This window comes from Pezoporus flaviventris, unplaced genomic scaffold, assembly GCF_033815535.1.
Source record: "Pezoporus flaviventris isolate CSIRO_AGI_PZ_B2104156 unplaced genomic scaffold, CSIRO_AGI_Pfla_v1 ptg000055l, whole genome shotgun sequence".
In the NCBI taxonomy this organism is placed as follows: domain Eukaryota; kingdom Metazoa; phylum Chordata; class Aves; order Psittaciformes; family Psittacidae; genus Pezoporus; species Pezoporus flaviventris.
The window spans coordinates 7,363,725-7,377,784 of record NW_026892603.1 but is presented as its reverse complement, the minus strand read 5'-3'; the positions used below and the strand labels follow the sequence as shown (position 1 = coordinate 7,377,784).

General features: G+C 40.3%; 1 protein-coding gene across 1 annotated transcript in view; it reads left to right on the top strand.

Annotated features, from left to right (window-relative positions):
• The first annotated feature begins 1,809 nt into the window (after positions 1 to 1,809).
• Positions 1,810 to 14,060, top strand: part of SDHAF3 (succinate dehydrogenase complex assembly factor 3) — a 34,154-nt gene continuing 21,903 nt past the window's right edge. The window contains exon 1 of the mRNA XM_061469298.1: positions 1,810 to 2,040. Within this exon, the coding sequence (XP_061325282.1) occupies positions 1,879 to 2,040 (162 nt within the window). The 5' untranslated portion in view covers positions 1,810 to 1,878. The remainder of the gene's footprint in view (positions 2,041 to 14,060) is intronic.

The following is a 14,060-nucleotide window of genomic DNA, read 5'->3' as shown; positions in this document are numbered from 1 at the left end:
TCTGCTAGTGAATGCAAAAACTGATCAAGCAAATGAGGTTTTTAACCTCAGTCTTTAAAAAACCTGAACATACTGAAGGGCACAGGGGTAGACAAAATGCATTAAGTCTAGAAATCTTTCCTTAAAGAAATGTCTGTAGAAAACAGTTTGAAAATAACAGCAAGACCAAACAACTTGAGGCTCAGGCCTCTCCTGGCAGGGTCCATCTGTTGAGAGCATCACAGGCACAAAGAGAACTGGAAACTGAGACTGAGAAAAAAGTGAAACTACAATAGTTTTAATGTTTGTGCTACTGGGAACGTCAGTTTTCCATCACCGAAGTACTTAGGAGAATAAATAAACATCAAGAAAGGGTAGTGAGTAAAATAGTCTGTAGTTTGCTCTTTCCTCTGTTGCTCCCAAATAACAACTTGGGCTTTTAGTGCATTTTTAGGGCATTTCTGAGTATTCTGACAAAGCTTAATGCTCCCTGGGCCTATGGAAATGTTTCCTTTTCGTTTTGAAACATCAGTGATTTGATTGGCTGGAGGGAGCCTAACAGGCACCCGTGATGAGGCAGAGCTTCCGTCACTGCTGCCACCGCCTGATCTTCAGACTCTGCTTTTACTGAAATAGCCGTAACTGTTGACATTTGAAGATTTTTCCATGTGGGTGGGTTGGATGTGATGTTAAGCAGATGAAAAAAATTCATGGAAAACTGGGGAGCTGGAGCTCAGGCTGTAGGTGTAAGGAAGGTACCTGGAAGGTAATGAAGGTACTTGGAAGGTAACAAAGCAGAGCTTGGTGGTAACACCGAGATGGCACAAAGTCCTGGGCAGCTACATGGAGGCAGTGAGATTTCTTACTACGTCTCCTCTCATCTGTCACCCATGCTTAAAAGTGCAGGTAAATTAAATCTAAGTTTGGTTTTAGCGGACTAATTAATTTGTACCAAATTCTGCCCAGGCACAAAGTGTGGTTTGTTCCTTTGGTGGTGAAAACAGAGCTAAAAATTAACTGGGTTTTAATTTTTTATCGTGACCCCTGCCATCTGCACACATCTTTTTGAAACGATGCAAATTGCTTGTTCACCTTCTACCTATTTTAAAAGTAGTATTTGCAGCTGAATTTCTGGGTAACCTTTTAAAGACTGCACAGACGAACATGGTGCAGATGAATTTTCAGCAGACTCTAAGTTTGTTCTACTTTTTTTTTTTTTAATTGGAAGCCTTGTTCATCAGTACTCCATTAACAGAACAGAGAATATTCTTGTTCTGATTATTTTTAAATTTATCTGGTTTCACTTTTAAGGTTAAGTTCATTAACATTCAGTGGACCATCTTCTTACTGCATTAATGAAAGCATCTGATTTTTAAAATGCAGGTGTACACATACACAAGTGCATGTTCCATTCCTGGTGGTGTTCAAGGCCAAGTTCGATGGAGTCTTGGTTTAGTGCAAGGTGTCCCTGCCCATGGCAGGTGGGGCTGGAACAAGATGATCTTAAGGTCCTTTCCAACCCTAACTATTCTGTGATTCTATGCACACAGACATACAGCCAGACAGAAAATTCAAACAGATGAGTTTGTCATTGTTTGTCTCTTAATTTTGCATTTCTGCAATGTACTGTAATTTGGAATTGAAATACATGGGATTGAAAGGCTGGACCAGATGATCCTTGAGGTCCCTTCCAACCTGGTGTTCTATGGTTCATTGATATAAAGCAGAGCTTTAGTTCCAAGACGCGCTTGCACTCCGCAGTCACTGAAGCTGGCAAGCGGGACATCTCTCCCTCCGCTACAAGACCTGGGGGCCCTGCCTTGCTTGGAGCTCGGCCCCCTCGCCCCGCCCCCGGTACGGCCGCCTCAGGGCTCTGCCGGGCCCAGCTCAGCCGTCGCCATGCCGGGCGGTGCGCGGCGTCTGTATCGGCGGATCCTGCTACTGCACCGGGCGCTGCCGGCGGCCCTGCGGGCGCTGGGTGACCGCTACGTGAAGGAGGAGTTCAGGAAGCACAAGGCGGCTGGACCTGCCGAGGCCCAGCGCTTCTTGCGGGAGTGGGAGGCAAGTGCCCGGCGCCCCGCGGGGCTCGCTCTGACCGGGTTCGCCTCCCGAGCCGTGGGTACGCGGCGTGGCTCCGAGCCCGGCCCTCGCTGCCGGCGGGTGCCGCGCAGCCGCCGCTTGTTTTCCCCCTCCCCCGGCCAGGAGCGCCGGGGAGGCCCGCGCAAGGCCCAGGCGCTTGCCCCGGTCAGCGGGACTCGTAAGCCGGCCTTCAGCCGGACCTGCTGTTACCTGTGGAAGCAGAGGTAGCAGCTCCCGGACTTCGCTTTGTTTAAGGACACGTGTCATAGAAAGGGAGATAGGAAATGCCTGCTCGTTTCTTCCCTGCTTGTGGCCACTGAAGGGTGAACAGCTGGTTGGAGTGCTTGGGCTGGCTTCCTCTAGCACGCTCCTCTGAAGGGTGAATGTGTTAAAGAGTTACAAAATTTCCCATAATTCTGCATCTCTGGGCAGGCTGTCTTTTATGGTTCATATGTCCTTGGTACTATCTATGTGTGATTATATACTTGTGTATACAGTTATACACAAGTATATATGGCAGAATGGCAAGTTACATAATTAGCTATATATGCATATATAAAAATAGATGCACATTTATCTGTATAATTTATAATAATATGTTATATAAATGTATATATTTATAACTACATGCATAGCTAATTGCATAATTATAGCTAGCTAAATACATAGGTGTAAATAGCTTCCCCATGAGCTGAGAGGGCTGGGCTTGTTCAGCCTGGGCAAGAGAAGGCTCCAGGGAGACCTTATAATGGCCTTCCAGTACCTAAAGAGGCCTAAAGTAAATCTGGAGAGGGACTTTTTACGAGAGCATGTAATGACAGGACAAGGGGGAATGGCTTTAAACTGAAAGAAGAGAGAGTTAGGTCAGACATTAGGAAGAAATTATTCACTGTGATGAGAGACACTGGTACAGGTTGCCCGAGGAAGTTGTGGCTGCCCCATCCTTGGCAGTGTTTAAGGCCAGGTTGAACGAGGCTTTGAGCAGCCTGGTCTAGTGGAAGGTGTCCGTGCCCATGGCAGGGGGTTGGAACTGGATGAGCTTTGAGGTCACTTCCAACTCAGACCATCATGTGAACTTGAATTTCATTTTTGAGTGACATTTTTTTGGAGTGTTTCCTAAGGTAACAAGTCTCATGTGAATATTGCTTCTCTGCCTACCCCCTGCCGCCTTACCCCTTGAATTCAGTGCTCAGTTTCACCAAGACAGAAAAGGAGATTATGTAGAAATGATGAAGATGTAAGGAGTTTCACAAATAGCAGAAGAAGGAGACTACAGAGGTGCTTTCCCTGCATGCCTGATTCCATCAGATGCCACCATGTTAATAGACCCCCCAAAATCCACAGGCAAATGTTAGCGATGCTTCACAGAGGAAAAAGTCAAATATGAACATGAAAGCAACTGCAAAAGACTGACCTACAGGCAAGCTTTCCATGGATTTTTGTGTTTGTTGAACTGCTGTTTTGGTAGTTTTCTGTGGAAGAAAATTGTATGCTGTTCAGTCTTGGAGGCTGGTTGGCACAGGTAGCGTGCAGTGCCTCCCGCTTTGCCAGCAGAAGGGTGGTGTGTGGAAATCTGACACATGCCTTCTGCCTGCTGTAGCTGGAATCTTAGTGGTAAAGCAGCTCTCTACTGCTGGGGCATCAGGGGGCAGCAAGGAGAACACTGCCTGGTATTAGGTGTACTTTAATTGCCTCTTGCCAATTAATAGATTCCCTAGATCGGGAAAATCTGTATCTGTCTCTCAGATGTACCTAATGGTATTGTAATTCTCAATTGCCGTTTACTTGATATTGCCAAAATGTTTCCACATCACTGCTTCCAGTTTTAACATGATGTAAAAAGACAAGTTGCAGGTTACTATTTTCAGTGCTAAAATCTCTGTTAAAATAATCTTAGAAAAGGAAGAAAATGTTTATATTGAAATATCTTTAGTCATTCCTGTGCAGTAAACAAGTAGTGAAAATGTTTCTCAGTTTTAAAATGTTGTATATTACATGGAAAAACTGGAAAAGATTAGACTTCAAGGAACAGAAGTCATATTTTGAAACCCGATGTTTAGTGCTGCTAGCTATGAAGGAAACTAATAACTCTTTTGAGCGTGTGCATATAAAGAACTTTGCAAATATGTCTGTCTTCTAACAAGATGCTGGGAGATACTGGGTATTAGCATGTAGTTGATGTGGCTCTTCTCATCTTTAATTTTTGTTTTATTCTGGGATTTTTTTCCCTCCCCCGAATAATCAGGGTGGAATTTAAATTGGACTTCCACATTTTTGGCTTGTAGGACTCACACTGTATCTTACACTGTGCTGTGGTTTCCAGCCTCTTGAAAACTTGGACTAGATGACTGAGGAAGGTGGACTGTAGGCAACTTTGATTAGGTGTTCCAGGCTTGTAGGATTTGCATGTACAAAGACTGGACGCTAAACACAATGTAAACAATCCAATGTTCCAGTCTGTTTATTATTAGTGCAAAGCAAATATATATATATATCAATGCAAAGCAGGTTACATACATACCAGTCCCTGGTTGCATGGGATACCGCTGAGCAGAAGGAGGTGGAGCATGTTGCCCAGTCAGAGGGGTGGTAGGCAGTGCATTGTCAGGGCGTCCCCCGTATCAAGATGTGCATATGGCCTTCTCACCCATCTGTCACTGCACAGGTCCTTATATCCCCCCTCGGGTTGGAGTGGAACAGAGGTTTACTGGTGTAAGACTCCCTTTTGCTAACAGCGGTGTTAACTCCCGTATTTTCAAGGCTATGTTACCACAACCTGTGCCAAACTACTTTTCTATTTTTGTGTGTCTCACCACAGACCATTATCTGTTGTCACTGACACATTAGGTAACAGAGAAGGACGCTCTAGTTGGAGTCCTCTTTGCACCCTTCCTGGGCAGCAGGATACTTTTAAAATCAGATATAGGCTGGAGGCTCTAGAATGTTTCTTGCAGAACACATCAGTGTGCCCACAAAGCACCCAGTTGTTAGGCTACTTCACATACATGAATAGTAACTGTACTTCTTGCCTCTGTATCTATTTTGATTAAAAAGAAACAAACACAAAAGCAAACATTAAAAAAAAAACCAAACCAACCAAGCAAATCAAACAAATCACTTCAGCATTAATACAAAATGGTGTTTATATTGATTTTCCTTAGGGGGAGGGGTTAAATGCAAAGTTACAGCTCTGTTAGCAGTATTTTGGTACGTTGCATGTCAAGCACTTTTCTTCCCTATTTGCTTGTTCATTAAGTTCCGCATATACCTTTCTGTATGTACTTCAATGTTGGCCATACTCAGCTTCCATCTGGAATAGTTATTTTCTCATGTCTTCTATTGCATGCAGGTTGTCTAGTACAGAGTGGCATGATGTCTCATGTTACAGAAAAATAGTATTCAGGAATATATATTAAAATATTATATCTTACTGTATATTCACCAGAGGGTAAAGACTAGGGATATAATGATTGAATCAGTGTTTCTTGACTTTTTATAAGGACTTCACTATGAAGTATAATCTTAATAAGCCATCCCATATGCTTTTTGAATGAAAATTTCCAAGGATGACTTAATTTGACATGAAACTACTTACTTTTGTTAAAACTCTTCAGGCTTTTATTGGATAGTCAGACCTTTATGTGCTTGAATATACTAGTTCATAGTCTGTGGTATGCTTTTTTTGTCCTCCAATTTGACTCATATTTGCTAATTTTTTGGTTAATAGGCCTGGCATTTTTATTGCATTATGATTGTGTGATTATGATTCCCTCCTCCCCACCTTGGTATTTAAATAATTCAAGGCAACTGCATTTATTGTTTAGCAGAAAAAACAAGCTGAGCAAACTCCCTTTATTTCTTGTGATACATGATGAAAAACCTGTAGGATTTTGCTGTTAAAAGCTTTAAAATGAACTGTTAAAGAAATCTTAATCTTGTAGGGCATTCAAGCAACTGTAGCTTCTTATGTTGGTGCAGTTCCTTAATAGGAGATTCTGTTCTATGGCTTTTGGGAAGAACCCAAATCTCAGTGCAGGGCCTGAATACTCAGCCTGTTTCTCAGACAGGGGCGCAGGCATTTGGAATATTCTTACAGTCCTTCTGATGGATGGAGTATTAAAGGGAAATTTCTAAGACTAACTTTAAAAATAAACGGGCAGAAAAGAGGTAAAAAGGCTCCTAAATGATATTGTCTTAATATGTGAATGATTTGTATCGTTTTCACGTAGAGGAGTTGAGAAGGGATCACCTTGTTTGCCGTGCAGTGGAATTGAGTGGTTTAGTGTTAGAACCCAGCTGTACAGATGGGCGATGTCATTTTATGAGAAACCTAAACTGACCTGTTTGTGTTGACAAAATGAGGAAACTATCCTTTGAATATTCTTGGAAGACTTCTTAAGTGAATAAGACTGATAGAAATAATTTCCATGTACATGTACATTTATATAAAAGTAGAACAATGTAAACTCAGGTGTTTTTCCTATAATTAGTGTTGGATTGATGGTTTGTGTCTTGATATCCTCTGGGAAGTGTTAAAGAGTAGTACAAGGAAAGCAAGCTTTGTTGTTCAGGAATTATGGTTGATCAGATTCAAATTAAGTATATAAACTATTAATATATGTTCCTTTCTATTTTGTAAATATTTAATATTTTAATTAAAATAATCGGTACTCATTTACAGGAGATGGCTGATACAGTTAGATTGATAGTGATTATTGGAATGCTATTGAATTAATGTTGACAGATATGATGAAGTAATTCAAGTCTTCTAAATCTCATGGTAGTTTATGAGAATACTTACTTAAGAATAGGTAATACTAAGATAATATTGATTACTTTATTCCAAGTTACAAATGATACAATGTAGAATATTCAGCTATGTAATTTCAGTAGTAATTTGTTTTATATAAGTTAATTCTCCTTTTAATTTTGAAAATGAATATTTCATACTTAGCTTGTTTAAAAAGTCTGACCCTGTAGATGGGAAGGTCTGGACTATTTTGAGATTAACAGAATCATTCTGCAGAATTACATGACATTTTCTCACACCTAATATATTGAATAAATTGCCTTTGAAATGCTTTGGCCGCTCTGACCCTGAAAACCTTTTTATAAGCTTTCAAATGAACTGAGACTGATTTGGGAGCTGGCATCTGCTGTTGTGTACTCAGAAAAAAGGTGACTTTTTTCATTCCTGGTAACAAATCTGGTTATTATATTGGTAATTAAGGTGGAATTATATCTATCTGAGAACCTGATCATGTAGCCTTTCAAGAATGGCTGATTTTTTTATTTGGTATGTTATTTGATAAGATGCAAATAATTGTCACTCATCAAATCTGTTTTCCATTGCCCATGTTGCTTGTAGTATATAGTTTGCTAGGGTGATTGTGGGATGGTCTCATTATTTCCCAGGATAGTTGTTCTGATACATCTTTTTCTGCTTGTGAGTGGATACTCTTAACAGATTTTTTTTTTTCTTAATTCTTTGGGCTATTAAGGTCTTCCCGTTATTGATTTATTTTTAAGCTACTGGCACTGATAAATACATCAAGATGTTGAAAAGAGAATTTGAAGAGCAAATAGCCAAAGAAAGTTGGATGGGTAGAAGAAGCAGCTCTGGCCAGTGCTGGAGTCAGATTGGGATAGGGATGGGACGTGTGGGTTGCCCTTTGTAGTGTCTTTCAGCAAACATATAGGTTGCGTAATTCTAAACCTGCTGCTGATTTTCTGTATTCTGCTCTCAGTTTCAGTGAAGTGCATTATATAAGTGATCTTTTCTTTGCCTGACAAAGAAATACATTTTTTGGAAGTGAAATATGACTTTAAGGTTTTTGCCATTTTATGACTTTAATAAAAGTTGTGAAATAGGATTTAAGAGTACTATGTCACTGGAACATTGCCGGATACACTGGAATTTGCTTTTAGTGATTTTTATGGCTATCTGGATGAAAACCCTCTTATTAAGAGTAAATTCCTACTGAGATTTACGTATTTAACCCCCACTTAGGGTGTTCACTGGGTATTAATTTGTAAGAACTAAATTGGAGACAATTTCCTCTATTTTCTTTGATACTTCTCAAAAGGCAGGAAAGAGTTTCTCACTTCTCTGAGAAATGTGGAGTTGTGGCTGAGAAATTGGAGAACATGTGAGATTTGGGTATGACCAGCCACAGGAAATCAGCCTGCTGCTCTGACCTGGTGTTCATGGTGGCCTTCTTTGCTGTCAGGTTTGAAGTCTACCTGTGTAAGATTGCAGCTTGGTGTACCTATGATTCAGTGAGTTTCCTGAGCCAGCATTCATGTGCAATTGTCCCTTTGACCAAAAAAATAAAGGCAAAGGTTGACCATATGGATCCCTATAGCAAAGTTTCATGGTAAAAACATGACTGGAAGTGATGGAATAACATTTCATATTATGGTATCACTTCCATCCTTTCAGTGCTCCTTCAAATTTGGATTTAGAGAAGGAGATGGTGTCTGTGCCTCTTCTGTGGATAATAAAGGCAGCCTGTGAGCCTTCTCATACGTAAAGGCTTGGGGCAACCTGGTGGATTCCCACTAACTTGTGTGTGGCGCATGCCCGTTGCAGGGAGGGACATTTGGTGCTTCTCATCTGGAAAGCATTGTTCTTGGAGATTCATCTGCCCACTGCTAAGGCCAGTAATTTCTTGGTGTACCTACTGGTGTGAGATAGCATCTGATTAACTTTTCTTGTTTAACTTTGTTATCTGTAAATAGACTCCATTGTTTTTCTTTTTTTTTTTTTTCTTCAGCTTTAAAAAATGGCGTGGTCTGGGATTGATGGAAAGTGAGATTTAAAGGCAAATGTAGGATTTTTCATTAGACCTTTACTGTATTTTCCAAATTCAAAACTTCGTAAGTTGTGGCATTAGTACTCTTAACGCTTCTGTCATGTTACTATGACAATTATCTCTTTATTAACATAACTACCATTGCATGTAGCTAGTCAGATGGCTGTCCTGATAACTGTGCCTCTCTGCCAGTTGGAGTTTTTATTTACAACTGTTTTGACACAGCAGGAAATAATATCTGAGTCTTTGGGGTCACATCAGACAGTAATGTCAGTCACTTGTGTATGCCAGTCACCTCAAGTCACAATACACTGTGTGGTAAATTCCATTGAGGTGGTGGAACTTTGTATGAATACATCGTTTGCAAATAGATTTATATATATACATATATAAAAATATATATTTTTTTTGATTGTTACATGCATTTGTAAAGTATATAAGATGCTTTTGATATTTAATGTATGGCATCAGTTAAACCCCAGCTGAAATTTGTTGGCAGAATACAGTAATTTTTCTTAGTTGTAACCTAGATGGAGAAGTTTATATTGCTGTGGAAGTGGGATAGATCTCTGATGCGTAAGAGTATATTCCTTGCATTGAGTACTACTGGCTTAGGAAATGAGCAGGGCAGATTTATATTGGTGCTCTGAGATTTGAAGACACTGTAGAAGTTATGTGTATGCCTGCTCATGGATACTTTCCTAATGGATGCAGGTTTGTGACAGCCAGTGTGTGTTTCAATCTCTAAATAAAAAAATGGGAATGGTCAGACATGGTAGAAGCAGAACCAGCAATGGAGCATTTACAGTTATCAGTTTAAAAGGTAATTCAGGTTTCCATCTAGTGGTGGTATAAAATTCTGTCCAAGCAATATGAGAGCATATGCGTAACCGTTCTAGGTAATTTACCATAGTACTTGTGTATGTGTTTGATACTTAGGAAATCAAAATCCTTTCTTATGTATAAATTATATACCTAATAGCACATAATTCTTAGGGCCACCAGATTCTTTTAAGTTAGAGCTGTAATGATCAGGAATCCATTGTTTTGGCAGCATGCATTCAGATCCCTGAGTACTCTGACTTGAACGGTTTATTTTACCTGCTGCAAATTAGCCTGATTCTGCTCTTTCTGTGTTCCTGTACAGGCATTTCAGAAAGTTTAACTTGGCACAGGATACAGAAAGAAAACTGGTATCTCAAAAAATTGTCTTTTAAGTTGTATGCATGCAAATACGAATCTTGTTAGATTTCTTGTTTCATCTTAGACTTAAAAAAACCCCACAAAACAAAGAGGAAATGGGTATTCTGGTGGCTTTGCCCCCATCCTGATGTTCTGTCAGGAGCTGTCTTTTTTATTATTTAAAGTATTTTACAGTACTGTCTTTTTTATTATTTAAATCATTTTACAGTGCTGTCTTTTTTATTATTTAAATTATTTTACAGTAGAGTTTAGAGAATCATACCAGGTTATGTATTCAGATGAATATAATATTGAGGTAACTAATCCACAAATCTTTGAACTTTGTTGTATTTTAAGACAATGTAGCAGGTCAAACTGACAAACTGACTATGAATTGGAGTTGCAAATTTATAAGGATTTCTGCTTGTTTCTATTTTATTGACACATTTCTCCTAGCATTTGTTTGGTACTTGTGTGAATATTGTCAGCTTGTAGTGCTTTGTAAGCATGGTAGTTTTCCTATGTTTTCAGTGCATTTCCACTATAAACACTGCCAACTTTCCACAAGTGCTGTCAAGTATCATATATTGTAATTACTGCAATAATATTATGAGTGGTGTAATTGCGCACACTGTATAGATGTGCTTTTCTGTCCTGTGTAGACACAAAATTGATATTTTCTGTGAGTTAAAATGGAATCTGGAGCACATCTGAATAATTGTTTCAGAATTAATTTCTTTTTTTTTTGTTCTTGCAGCATAATGTGAAGTGTCTGCACAAGTAACATGCGAACTGGAAGATTTTTGAAGCCTTGAATCTGTGTATCATATCTGAATATGGAGCTCTACTTAGGACACATTGATATGTTTGGATGCATTAATGGATGAAGGCTTTTTTATAATGTTAATATAATACTAAAGTCAGTTAATATGTTTTTTTGCAAGAAGCTGAACCTGAGATTTTGACTTCATAATCTTGTGTTTAGTAGCATCTTTATCAATCTTCATGTTGTTCTAGCTGCCTTTTGTGATGCCAAGAGCTTTGGCTGTTTTAACACTGAAGCTGACTGTATCTACAGTCATACATCTTCTAATTGATACCCTGCTGTTTATGTGGCTCACTCCTGGGAATACACTGAGCGGAAAATTTCTGATGAAATATTTTTGTTTCTGTGTCTCAGAGCTGCTAATTTCAAACTGCATTGTTTGAAAGATACCATTTGGAAAACATATTTAATCATAGTGCCCAATAAATTGTTTGAATTTGCAGGTTTTTAAAGGTCATTTCCAGAACTAAATGGGAAAAAAAAACAAAAAATGAAAAAATAAACCCAAACCTGATGAAATCTATCTGCGGGTCCTGAAGGAGCTGGCAAATGAAGTTGCTAAGCCACTGTCCATCATATTTGAAAAATCATGGCAGTCAGGTGAAGTTCCTGACAACTGGAAAAAGGGAAATATAACCCCCATTTTCAGGAAGGGGAAAATGGATGACGCGGGGAACTACAGACCCATCAGTCTCACCTCTGTGCCTGGCAAAATCTTGGAGCAGATTGTCCTGGATTTCATGCTAAGGCACATGAAAAACAACAAGGTGCTTGGTGGCAGCCAGCATGGCTTCCCTAAGGGGAAATCCTGCCTGACCAATTTGGTGGCCTCCTATGATGTGGCTACGGAACTGATGGACAGGGGTAGAGCAGTTGATGTCATCTACCTGGACTTGTGCAAAGCATTTGACACTGTCCCACACGACATCCTTGTCTCTAAATTGGAGAGACATCAATTTAATGGATGGACCACTCAGTGGATAAAGAAGTGGCTGGGTGGCCACATGCAAAGATGTGGTCAATAGCTCAGTGTCCAGCTGGAGACCAGTAACGAGTGGTGTCCCTCAGGGATCAGTGTTGGGACTGGTCTTGTTTAACATCTTTGTTGCTGACATGGACAGTGGGATTGAGTGCACCCTCAGCAAGTTTGCCGATGACACCAAGCTGTGTGGTTTGGTTGATATGCTGGAGGGAAGGGATGCCATCCAGAGGGACATTGACACGCTTGTGAGGTGGGCTGATGCCAACCTCATGAAGTTTAACCATGCCAAGTGCAAGGTTCTACACCTGGGTCAGAGCAATCCCAGGCAGAGCTACAGGTTGGGCAGAGAAGAGATTCAGAGCAGCCCTGCGGAGGAGGACTTGGGGGTGTTGGTTGATGAGAAAATGAACATGAGTCGGCTTCAGTGTGTGCTTGCAGCCCAGAAAGCCAACCGTATCCTGGGCTGCATCAAAAGGAGTGTGACCAGCAGGTCGAAGGAGGTGATCCTGCCCCTCTACTCTCCTCTTGTGAGTCCTCACCTGGAGTATTGTGTGCAGTTCTGGTGTCCTCAATATAAAAAGGACATGGAACTGTTAGAACAAGTCCAGAGGAGGGCCATGAGGGTGATCAGGGGACTGGAGCACCTCCCATATGAAGACAGGCTGAGGAAGTTGGGGCTGTTCAGCCTGGAAAAGAGAAGGCTGCGTGGAGAAATCATAGCAGCCTTCCAGTATCTGAAGGGGGCCTGTAGGGATGCTGGGGAGGGACTCTTCATTAGGGACTGTAGTGATAGGACAAGGGGTAATGGGTTAAAACTTAAACAGGAGAAGTTTAGATTGAATACAAGGAAGAAGTTCTTTCCTGTGAGGGTGGTGAGGCACTGGAATGGGTTGCCGAGGGAGGTTGTGAATGCTCCATCCCTGGTAGTGTTCAAGGCCAGGCTGGACAGAGCCTTGGGTGAGATGGTTTAGTGTGAGGTGTCCCTGCCCATGGCAGGGGCATTGGAACTAGATGATTTAAGGTCCTTTCCAACCCTAACTATTCTATGATTCTGTGATTCTAAGTAAGGTCATGAGGTCTTTGTAATGAAATGTCTGTTGTACTAAAAGTAAGTTAGAAGTGATGTTAGAAGTGATACTAGAAGTAGAGTTACTGAGTGCTGGTTTTTAGGCTTCCTGGTATGTGGGGAGCTTGAGTCTGGTTAATACGCTCCTTTTTTGTTGTTTCAGGGGTATTAGTGGGAGACAGAGCAGGCTGAGGTGAAAGAGAGCATGATGCACTTTCCCCCTCCCCTGCAGTACCTAGCTGAATCTGTAGAATACCTTCTGAATTGATCATGCACCCATTTTTCAAGCGTGGCTAGCAACTGATCCTTCAAATGTAGATGCATATTCCCTTGCTCCATGTGAATTCCTGAATGATGTAAAACCGATGAATTAGTGTTATGCTATTTTATACTATTTTTTCTTCTTTCTGAACTGTTCCGTAATTTAGAGGAAGTGAACAAATCATGAGGTTACTGCAACATTTTTTTTTTTTTTTTTTCTTTTTCTGAAGCTGAAGCAGAAGGAGCCTGCTGGAAGCATTTGAACTTAAGTCCCCATCACCATTGCTTCTTTGGAGGTGTCATGACTTGAAAACTTTGAATTGTGTTGATAGTGTTGATATCTACATGGAATGAACCAGAGCAATTGGTTTATTTTCTGTGGACCATCAAATACTATTTAGCACATAATCATTTTCTTGTTTTGTATGATTTGTATGATAGCATGTGGTCTTTGGAATTGAATTGAATTGTATGCTGTTTTATGTATATTCAATGTTTATCGAGGTAGGAATTATATTAGACTGGCGGCTGATTATGATAAAGGTGTCCTTCCTAAGATTGCAGTTTTTGAAGTGTACACATGATGGCAGCAAATACCTAAATTGAGAAGGCTTGTTCCTGTTCTAGAAACAAGCAAGATATTGGATGTTCAAATATAAACTAGAATTTTCACAGATTATATTCTTGTTATTTATTAAAATACAGATTGAGATTTGTTAGTGTACTGCTACAGATTTTGAGTCTTTTTAATTCAAAAACTTTATTGTGGTTTCCACGTGGTGTAGCCATAATGTTTCCATAATATGCTTTCTGGTTCTGATTTCCATTGGGATAGTTTGCTGCCCCAGTAGAGAAACACAGCAGTAGCTA